The sequence below is a fragment of the Myripristis murdjan genome, chromosome 5 (assembly GCF_902150065.1).
Source record: "Myripristis murdjan chromosome 5, fMyrMur1.1, whole genome shotgun sequence".
Taxonomy (NCBI): Eukaryota; Metazoa; Chordata; class Actinopteri; order Holocentriformes; family Holocentridae; genus Myripristis; species Myripristis murdjan.
In genome coordinates, this window is record NC_043984.1 from 34,574,784 (window position 1) to 34,586,202 (window position 11,419).

General features: G+C 43.4%; 2 protein-coding genes across 2 annotated transcripts in view; both read left to right on the plus strand.

Moving 5' to 3' along the window:
- LOC115359829 (zinc finger protein 585A-like) overlaps positions 1–11,419 on the plus strand; it is a 1,044,768-nt gene that overhangs the window by 948,758 nt on the left and 84,591 nt on the right. The window lies entirely within an intron of this gene.
- The window catches only part of ip6k1 (inositol hexakisphosphate kinase 1), a 51,957-nt gene that overhangs the window by 34,756 nt on the left and 5,782 nt on the right, over positions 1–11,419 (plus strand). The window contains exons 5-9 of the mRNA XM_030051394.1: positions 5,443–5,680; positions 6,542–6,723; positions 8,568–8,743; positions 8,903–9,136; positions 11,075–11,383. Of these exons, the coding sequence (XP_029907254.1) occupies positions 5,443–5,680; positions 6,542–6,723; positions 8,568–8,743; positions 8,903–9,136; positions 11,075–11,383 (1,139 nt within the window). The remainder of the gene's footprint in view (positions 1–5,442; positions 5,681–6,541; positions 6,724–8,567; positions 8,744–8,902; positions 9,137–11,074; positions 11,384–11,419) is intronic.

The following is an 11,419-nucleotide window of genomic DNA, read 5'->3' on the forward strand; positions in this document are numbered from 1 at the left end:
ATAACTCCTCATTAATTAAGCATGCGTGCTGTCAGCCCGTCAGATCATTCATTAAAACATGCTTGAATGCAACACTAGGAAGTAGACTGGAAAGCTGCATCACTTTGACCTCTGATAATGTGGACAACTTTATATTAACGGCTCTGAGATTATCTGAGATGCAGTCCTCTCTCTCTCTCATTAAGTGTGAAAAACATCTCACGCTGAATTATCTGATCCTCATTACACGGCTGGTTTGAATTCTCACTTCTGATTGGCCAGTGAAGCGTCTCTGAGCTCAGTTTTTTTTTTTCTGCTGAATAACAGGACACTGTTTCACACCTGATCACATCACTCCACAGTCAGGAGGCGCGCTCCTCTGCCTTACTGTAATCAGATTAACCGGCGACACCTTGTGGCAGAACAGTGTTACTGCCTGATTACTGCACACAAAACATTCAGCTAATTGAGGTTAGATTTTTTTCTGATATATTACTTTTAATTTATTCAGAGAGACAAAACATTTGATGTTGCCGGTTAGAGGCAGAACACAGTGTCTCATTGGGTTTGTGTTTCCATGGTTACCATTCTGCTACAGCATGCATGCTAGCTACAGATTTCTGTGGTTACACTTCTGATGGAATGTTCCTGTGGAAGAAACGTGGAAACCACTTTGGCTTGTAATAAAATCATGTTGAATCAATATTTAGTTTTAGATGAAGTGAGATTCTTTGGCAGGTAGCTGTGGAGTGAGCAGGACTCCGTGTCCGCCTCTTGATTCTTGGCTGTGTTGGGCTTGTTTTGTGGTAATGATTGGCTCAGTGTGCTTTATCCCTTATTTAAGGCCTTCTAAAATAGTAAAAAGTCTTAAATCAAATTACGGAAGGGTTCTGTTTTTTCACCATGTAATGACAGGTTTCTCAGATGAATCCAAAACAGTGTTAGTAGCACAGTCTGCAGACTGTCTGCTCCACTAAGCATAGTTGGACTTCATGTCTGTTAATTGTCAATTGTCTGGTGTCCTATTTCTTCTTCTGCTCGTTTATAGTTTCATAACTCTCATTAGCTGTGTTTGGTCACTGGTTTTGTCATCTATTTTTCAAAACAGGTACAAACAGCAGGTTTTCAAGTACATGCACTCAGATATATTACAACACCAGACAGCATGGGTACATTTGCTCACAGTTTGCTCAAAATTTGTGCATTTGCACACAAAAAATTGTGCAACCCAGTCATTCCCTTCTCCTCCCGCTTTCCTCTACTTCTGTCCGTCCAGTGAAGGTGAAAATGACGAGTAAGTGCTCCACTTCTGATTTTCCCTTTCCATCAGACACAGGTCTAATGCTTCCTTATCAGTGTGAACAGCAAAAAGCCGCATGCAGTCGCTTTTTTTCCCCGTTCTGTTGTGGATCACATGGAGCAGTGCGACCTACATGTGACTCGCATTTGAACTGAAGCCCCAAATCAGAGTTTGTCACTGAGCTCAGACAGTTGTCATAATTTAGTCAGCTTGACTCAGCAGCATCTGCATGAAGGACATCGAGACACCACAAAGGAAAGAAAACATGACATCTCAGTTCAGTCAAAACTGGAATGGCCATATTGTAAAATGGAAACAACAGATGTGACTTCTTGCTATGGCTCCTCGCTCTCTCTTCATGCTGGTCTGGAACATGAATCACATTTTAGAAAAGATACGAGCAGCAATTCAGAATTGAATTTTAAGGCCTGAGGTTTGAACACAGGCTGAGGTCCAGTCAGCCATCCCTGGAGAAATTAATACGGTTGTGCTCTTTTTGGTTCAGGGACAGGCAGGCAGACAGGCAGACAGACAGACGGGCAGACAGACAGACAGGCAGGATGGAGGGAAGGAAGGAAGCAGACTGTTTAATAGAAGTGAAGTGGTTTGGTCGCTCTGCTCTTCATCACCAGGCAGGGTAGCTGTTCCTGTCCGCTTCTGCTGTGGTAACAGATCCAAACACACACACACACACACACACACACACACACACACACACACACACACACACACACACACACACACACACACACACACACACACACACACACTCTCACACACACACACACACACACACACACACCTCATCTTTTCACATCTGTATGTGACACATTTATCATTCCATTTAACATTTTGGCTGGCGGTGTGTGAGAGGGGCGGATGGGAGGAGTGAGGGGAGCGTTTGGAGATGAAGAGAGATAATGTTGAGCAGAGAGGACGGTAGATGGAGGAGAGGAAACAGAGGGAGTGAGGAAAGGAGGGAAGGAAAAGGCACCGCCCTCGCTTGACAGTTTCTCAATAACATGTTAATCATTTTATTATTCTTTCTTTTTGTTATTAACTCCTTGAGGTCCTTGTTTTTTTGGGGTTTATCTTTGTTCAGCGCTCATCACTGTGGTGTTTCTGCGCTGGATTACCTGAGATCACCTGTCAATCAAATCATGTAGGCGGGGCTTAGATTTTCTGTTGATGGAGTCTAACAGGCTGTGTTTCATTAGTCGTTGACCTCGTCCTCGCTGACTTCCCCTCGGCATTTGTCCTTGTGGGAATCCCTGCCGCCGTCACAAGTGTCGTGCAAAACTGAAGTGAACTTGTCTATCAGAGGGCGGAGGGGCGAGTCAGCCACAGCGGTCACTCCAGAGGTGAATATTAAACACAGTGCATGGCAGTTATGCATTATTAACTGATGCAACTGATCACCTCACCTTCAGGCAGAGAGGAGGGACTGATCCGTGAAATCACCCGGTGGAGTTTTTGGTTGGAATGAAAACCTGCAGCGTCTGAGTCCAACATGGCACTCGGTTCCCCGCCTCTGAACTAACTAAACCCAATATCCATATAATTCACTTCCGGTTTTAAAGTCTCAGTTTAAAACATACATTTTCATACTGGCTTTTCTGTCTTAGATACAATTTCAAATTTTTCTCAATGTATTTCGTATTAATGACTTTTATTAATCTTCTCCAATGGCCTGATTTGAATTTGATCTTATTACTGATTTTCTTTTTAACCTGAGCTCATGGCAGAATTGGTTTTAATTTCATCTAGTGTTTTAATCTGTCTGACACTGTACAGCACTTTGGGCTTTGATGTATTTAAATGTGCTATATAAATAAACCGACTCATGACTTTTACTGACTTAATTACACTAATCTTATAGAAATTCAGCCAAACTGTCACATTATTTATTGTTGTATACCTCACCTCAATATTAATCAATATAAAAATGATAGCTAATGATCTGAAAACAGAATTTTCAAATGAAAAACAAGCCAAATTGCCAAATGTGAACATGATGGTATAAATTCCGTCATGTCACACTGCTCAGGGTGTGTGCAGGCCTGTCAGTGTGCAGACCAAAATTTGTGACTGTGTGAACTTGCCCAGACGGCCACGACGCCAGAGTTAGTAGAGTTTTTCTATTTTTCAGTAGTTTTTATTTCGTTAGTAAATTTTGTTTTCAGTTCAGTTTAGTTTCAGTTTGCTGGGTTTGCTTTTCAGTTGAGTTTTTCTTGTTTAAAAATGTTTAGTTTGAGTTGAGTTTTTCTTAGTGTCAGTATTAATTTCAGTTTTTTATTCTAATCTGGGCGCTGTTTGTCAGAATAGGTATTGACTTTGTGAAGGCAGTGACTCCCAGTCATGTCGACGTCCAGTCTCAATAAACATCAGCACCAACGCAAACTCATGCTGCTTGTGTGAGCACATCTGACCAAACTGACAAAAAGCAAAATTAAACACATTTTCTATATACTGCTATTTTATGTTAATTATTTTTTTTAGGGACACTGTCATTTCAGTTGACGTTTGTTCTTCTCTAAAGTCAATCTCTTATTTTAAATTCAGTTAACTAAAAGTTAGTTTTGGTTCCACTTTTTAGTTTAACTTAACTGTTATAGCTACATTACTGCCGGCTCTAAGAGCACCAAGTGTGATCCGCTGAGCGTGTGGCGAGCACGTCCACGTGGACTCCAGAACATATAAAGACAACCACTACACGTCCGTGGTGTCCACAGCGTCCGCTCGGGAGTAAAACTGAGTCTTTAGTCCTCAGACCTTCACACTGAGCTTCTGATCAGAGCGGTGACCTCCAAGAATGGGACGGTGCGTCTAAACGCTGCTCCATCTTGCTGCCTCTTGGTGTTGGGGGTCCAAGTGCCATGACAACAGCTTTCTGCGAGGAGTCTATATTTAGTCCTGGCCTTCTGCCCACTCTCATTGTCCTGCAGTTTGAATAACAGCAGACAGACAGCTGCCGAGGCACCGAGAGGCCACGCGGGAACAGAGGGAAAAGGATTAAGAAAAACAAAAAACTTTAAAGCAGCACAAAGAAAATTTGAACCTTGGTGGCCCCAGATGGCAATGAAACATGTTGAAAAGTTGTTTTCCCTTTTTTCTAAGTTTAAGGACGTTAGTCAATTAAATGTCATCTTTTTTTATTTGTGAAAGAGGCTCACTGCTGTCGAAGGGACAGTTTTAGGTTTTACTCTTGGAGTTTGGATCGGTCACTTCCTGTTTGGAGAAGATGTCCCATCAGTGATTTAATTTGGACAAACAGGGAGCGTCTACAGTGTCTCATTTAGTGGAGACGAGACACTGTGGTCTGTGATTTAGCCTGATAAGATGGGTGGATTTTTACAAAAAAATATCTGGTTCAGCTGCATTGATCCCCCTGGGCAAAGAGGATCATTGCAGCAGAACACAGTAATTGGATAGAGCAAAGAAAAATAGAATATAAATGAACGTAGAGCAGTGGGTGGGTAGGAAAAAAACACAGTGACATTCACCACCAAGGAGCCTTTAGACCAGAAATCCATGAATTAAATACAAAAATGATGTGCATTTTAGTACAAATTGCAAAAAACAACAGGTTTTACTGAGATGAAGAGAAATAAATAAGAGAATCTGCTGAGCCACGTGTTGATATGTTGAGGTTTGAATAAAACAGCCATTTGAAGTTGTGATTATTACCAAAATACAATACCCACAATACCTTGCATTATTATGTATCCAGACCACTAATGGAGGGATTATCTTGTGGTACTGTTTTTTACGATGGCATATTATGGCCATTGTAGGGAGAATAAAATAATTATTGAGTGCTGGAGGGTGATAATATTGTTTTAAAAAAAAATTCAGAGATTAAAATTGTAGATTTACTTGAAAAAAACCCTCTTTTCTCAGAAATTAAAGTGGTAAATCTACAGAAAAAACTCACAAATTTATTTAAAAAAAAAAAAAAAAATTCTCATTAATTTGTGAGTTAATTTGTACGTTTTTCCTTCGAATATTACCACCTATTCCCTCGGCTTGGTAATTTTTTCCCAATAATGGCCCTAACATGGCGTCATAGTGTTTAAATGTTTTTGTCTTGATATTTCAGTACACATGGATTACATCTCTAATGTTTCCAAACTGTCTGTGTGGATGTTTTGGCTCTTGGTCAGGCGTGGTGCTGGTGTGTTTTGAAGGCGACTCGGACGGCTACATCAACCTGGTGGCCTACCCCTACGTGGAGAGCAACCTGGAGGGGGGCGGGGAGCACGAGGAGCGCGACCCTCCCGAGAGGGAGCAGCCGAGGAGGAAACACTCTCGCCGCAGCCTCCACCGCTCCTCCTCCTGCTCCGATCACAAGGAGGAGCGGCTGGAGCGGAGGGAGGCGCATGATGGCGACAGTTCTGACAAGTGAGCCGCCTCCTGTGAAAACCTTAAACTGTATATTGAGTGTATGGTCATATCACATTGTTCTCTTCTTTTTTTATGTATTATGCATGTCAGTATTGCATATATATATATATATATATATATGTATATATATGTGTGTGTGTGTGTGTGTGTGTGTGTTTATATATATATAATATATTTGTTTTCATACTTAAAGGCAGAATGAGTAGGATTTGTCATCGCGGTCATTCACTCTCTTTATGGAATGAGCTTTGGCCGTTTCACTTTGTTAGATTTCCTTTTTTCTGTGTCCACAATTTTCGTAGCTTCCCATTGGATGTTGTGCTATTGATCTGGCACCGTGCTGCACTGTGATTGGCTGGGAGCTACACACCTGCTGCCCAAAAGCTGATCTGAAATTTCGATCCATTTATCTGTAGAATGTGACGTTTCAGAGACACTTTGAATGAAGCTGAAGAGGCGAGGGGGTGAAGTGGGAGGGGTGCAGCGCCGGTTTGATACTGTAGGGAGAGGAGAAGTGGGCGGAGCTACATTTGACAGAATTTGTTAACAAAGAGAGAAAAGAGGTGAAAAGCAGTCTCCATAAAGTGGAGGTTAATGTGAAGATAAGTTAAGAGGCTCTGAATAGGCTTAATGGGTTTACTTATTGCAGGTTTAATATATTTTTCAAACTTTTTATATTTAAACAGTTTCAGGTTTGGATTATCCTGGAAATGTTATGGAATTTATACATTTATCTCCCAGGGCTGGATTTTCAAATCTATTCCAGATGTTGGTCTGGTACAAACAAGTAACCAGGAGATTACCCACGTAGTTCCCAGCATTATTAATTCTCCCCTCGTCTTCCTCCTTTTTTTGCAGCCTGGCGGAGCTGAAGAGTCCCAGGCTGGACCTCCAGATCCATTCAGATATTCCCTTCCAGATGCTGGACTGGAACAGCGGTTTGAGCTCGGAGAAGATCAGCCACAACCCCTGGAGTCTCCGCTGCCACAAGCAGCAGCTCAGCCGCATGAGGTCTGAATCCAAGGACCGCAAGCTCTTCAGTATCCTCCCTCAGCCAATCACATCCACTGTGCACAGAGCCTGGTGGAGTCCTTCACAATACAAAAAAAACTATTGGAGAATAATTTCATGTAATGTCTGCAGTACTGACTTAGGAGTGGTGTTGATAACACTAATCTAATATGAATGTTATTGTAGGAGTGTTAGCCTACAGCATTGTTTCTCAACCTTTAAAATCTCCAGGTCCACTTTCACCAATCAGATATGAGCCAAGGTCCACAAGATGAATTTCCCCCTGAAATAGTTCCTCTTTCCTGAAAAAGTGTTAAGGCCAACACTTATCAGGCCTTCAGCTGTAAGTAGGAATTTGTTCTTAAAAGGTAATAAAGCAAAATGAAACAAAAAACACAATTCAACTATTTTCTGTATGAAAGAAAACAGTCAAATCTATTTATTAAAGCATAACTTTTATTCCAAACAGCTTTGAAATTAATGAGCGATGTCTTTACCTCCCTGGTAAATCCATACTTGGTAGGTATAATCTGGATTATATCTGCAGACAGCTTTAGAAGTTTTCTGAAGAATTTTAGCCTGATCATCATTTGTGTTTCGTATTTCCTCTTCCCACCTCGCCTTGCATCTGACTTATGAAACGTGACACTTGGCTTTGCACGGCTGTGAGCCGTATCAGGACATTTTATTTGCACGCCTATGATATGTCACATCAGACATGATGAAAAATGTCATATTGCACACACGTGCTCATAAAAATAGTGATAAAAATAGTGTCTTTGTAAGTCATTGTTGCTGTCCAACCAAAACCTTGTCTCTCCATTATATAAATTGTTCAGAAACTAAGGGAAACAGTCTTGTCTTGAGGAAGGCGACTGTACATTTTTCAGTTTGTATAATTAGTTTTGTAAAGGTATCATAACCCTAAGGCTTGTAGAACTTTCTGAACCCACAGAAGAGCGTGCAGATACTAAAGTTAAGCTAAAACATGAAAAATCACCATGAGATGCAAGGTTCTCACCAGACAGCGACAATGTTTATGAAGAAAAAATGAGAGCTATTTTTGCTGCCGGACCACTAAGGCCCACCAGCATTTTCATGATGTTGGGTCCACAGTTTAGAAACCCCGCCCTACAGGACATTCTTCGTCGTTGGTAATGTGGTGATGTGTGTGTTGGTACATGGCACAGCACAGTACCAGCAGCAGCACCAAACTCTCCTGATTCACAGTGAAAAACATCTTACAGGGTAACATGGGGTTCTCTCAACAGTCGCCAACACGTGCGCTCTCCGAGAAGTTTTTTTCCAAGTCTCTCTCCACAGAGGTCGGAGCAGATTAAAGCTCAGGCTTCCTCCTGCAGCTTCAAAGAGAAGAGGATCCACAGCTGTCTGGCAGGGTGGGGGACCGAGGAGAATCCAGGAGAGAGACCACTCTGGCCTCTGACCCTTGACCTTGTTAATACTGCCATGACCTTGGGATTGAAGCTTACTATATTGTTGCCCTCACTGATGGCTGCTCTGGATAAGAATGAGCTACATGACTACAATATAAATAATACTGAGGCGGAGAGAGAGAGAGAGGGACGGGGGGTAATTGGAGTGTAAAAGGTCATGTTTTGATCTGCAGCTTCAAAGAGACCAGACTGCAGCTGTCTGGGAAAATCTGGTTGGGGAAAGTGGATGAATAACACCCTGCCCCCCCCTCCCTTTAATAACTTCTCTCCAAGTGCCTTTGAGCAAGGCACAGAACCATCACCTGCCCCAGTGCCAGCGACCTGGCAGCTGGAAGTATTGTAGGTATTGTTTTGATAGATGAAGGTTTTTTTGTTCTCCAGTTCTGCGTTTGTTCCTCCTTAGCTGCTGTTTTTCTCAGAGTTCCTGTTGCTGGAGAACGTGGTTCACCACTTCTCCTACCCCTGCATCCTGGATCTGAAGATGGGCACCAGGCAGCACGGAGACGACGCCTCCGAGGAGAAGGCCGCCAGGCAGATGAAGAAGTGTGAGCAGAGCACTTCAGCCACACTGGGAGTCAGAGTCTGTGGCATGCAGGTAAAACTACCACCACTACCAGCAAGGAAAGCAAGGGTAGCAGTGTAATTTACTCTGCCGCATGATAAAAGATGCTTTGATTCAACAAAGAAAGGTATTAAAAATGACTTTTATTTCAGAGGCAGTGTTGAATTCAGATTTGGCCTTCCGTCTCTGCAGGTGTACCAGATGGACACCGGTCACTACCTCTGCAGGAACAAGTACTACGGCCGCGGCCTGTCGATCGAAGGCTTCCGTCACGCGCTCTACCAATACATGCACAACGGCCAGGGTCTGAGGCGGGACCTCTTTGAGCCAATCCTGAGCAAGCTTCGCAGCCTGAAGGCGGTGCTGGAGAGGCAGGCGTCCTACCGCTTCTACTCCTCCTCACTGCTCATCATCTATGAGGGAAAGGTGAGTCGGGGCTACGGGTTCTCCTGCCTGCTCGGCCGGGATGGGTTTTCAGGACAGTGTAAAGTAATCATTATCGCAGGACATCTGTAATGCATTTGGCCTGTTCGGACGGGACAAAGCATCTCTGTAATAAATCTCAGTAAAAACAGAGATGGGCATATGGACTCCATCTACACATTGTCGTCACACCAAAAATGTACTATGTACCTTACATAGTTTCCGCTTGTTCACCCATTGATTACTAAAACAGATACAGTTCATACAGATGTTTAGATGGGCTGTTCAGCCATAGTGCTGCTGTAGCCAGTAGAAAATAAGCCTGTTGCCAATCACACCAAAAGCTGCTGCAAGCATCAGCTCTCTGCAAACCTGATCAGCTTTTGAACGTCTTCTATGCACAGTTGCATAATAATTATGCGGTGAACTCAGGTCGAAAAGAACTCCCATGAGTGCCGCCTGCATCAAAAGACCCCAAACACAGAGTAAAACTGGGAAAAGTCATTTCCGAGGATTTAAATTCAGACTGGATTAGAATAACCTGGGCTTATTTTTCCAGAGTATCTAACAGGAGGTAAACAACACTGGATGGTGATTTCAGACAGGACTAAAATAGCAGAGAAGATCCATTAATTATAATATTAACGTCCCTCTCCCGTAAAACTAATCCTGTCCAAACAAGGCTTAAGGGTGGTTGAATGTTTTGGGTCAATACAAATGTAATTCTGGTATCACAGACTTGTCTGTCTCTTCTTCTCTGGTGTTTGTACCAGTTTAAAGCACATGAAGAAATAGCTGAATGTGATACTACAATACATGTTACTAGGTTTTCAAAGTATGAGGAACTGTACAAATACCTTAAAAGCCATAACCCCTTGTGTTTTGGGTCCAGATGATGTTCTCACCCCAAACAAGCCATACCAGGTGTTTTGGGGGGTTTAGTTCTTTTTTTTTGGTCAAACAAACTTAAAGGATTAACTGATCAGAACATACTTGGTAGGAACGCACCCCAGCAATGACAAGGTTTGGGATTTGATTGGCACAAGAAGGATTGTCTAAAAATTAACGTTCACAGTGGAGCTACCCAGAACAACCACAGTGTTTTAATTCTGGACAAAGCATCATTTAATTTCACTGTCCAGAGCAAATCAAGGGATTTGAATCAGCGACTTTGAAGTCAAAACTCAGTTTTTGCCAAACTTTAGGTTAGAACTTTTGTTTTTCAGCATCTGAAAACCACAAATCACATGTTCCTTCCACACATGAATATCGTCAGCTTCATTTACCAGTTCACCAACACAGGTAGCAGCTTCTGTTCAGACAAGACTTGCCTTTCTGCAGTTTTACCAGAACGCTGCCGTTCACATAATAACTGACAATACTGTTAAATGGCTTTGTCGTCATTTCCCAAATTTTCCCAGAAATGACATTCAGCCTTTGCTGCGATCATCTCTTCATCCACCCGGACATTTAAGAGCCGTCCACTGCAGCATTTTTGCCCGAAACGCTTCAGTGTACAGTGGTTTGTTTTTCCCCCGCTGTATGCGGTGTTTATGAAAGCCAATCAGACATCTACATTTTAGAAGGCAAGACTCGGTTTGGAGTAACCTCATCAGTTTTTTTAACTTGTGATTGGCTCAACATCGCAGCACCCTGCATCAGAGCGTCCTGACGCGCGTGCTGTGCCAGCATCTTCACACACATCACACGGCTGTTTCAGAAAAATATTGGTTAAGTTGCTATTCTTCAAGCTGTAATGGACTCGTCAGCATTTTGATATTGTCTTGCTTTTACACATGAGCCCCTATGACATAAAAATCCACAGAACAGCTGCATGTGTGAAAGGTCACACACACGACCGCACACTGATTGATCTGAAACCTGCTTTGGTTTTCTGATTTCATGTAACATGATCAATAACCGACTTGATCTCTGTTTTAGGAACCCGAGGGCCCGGCGGTCCCCAACACTGAGCAGCATGCAGCCTGGCAGAAGAGTCCCTCGGCCCCCGCAGATCCTCACGGCGGCTCCTGGCCGGGCGCGCCGCAGCCCCCCGAGGCCCCGCCGCAGCTCACTTCCTGTGAAAAGGACAAGATCCGGGAGCCGGGGCCGGGGCCGGGCTCGGGGTCAGGGGAGGGGTCAGTAGAGGGGTCAGGGGTAAGCTTTCCCCCACAGGGACCTGGACTGACGGCTGAGATCCCGCCCTCCCCTCACCCTCCCCCTCAGGCTCCGCCCACCATGACAGACTGCACCCCCCACCCTCCTCCTCCCCCCTCGCCTCACCTC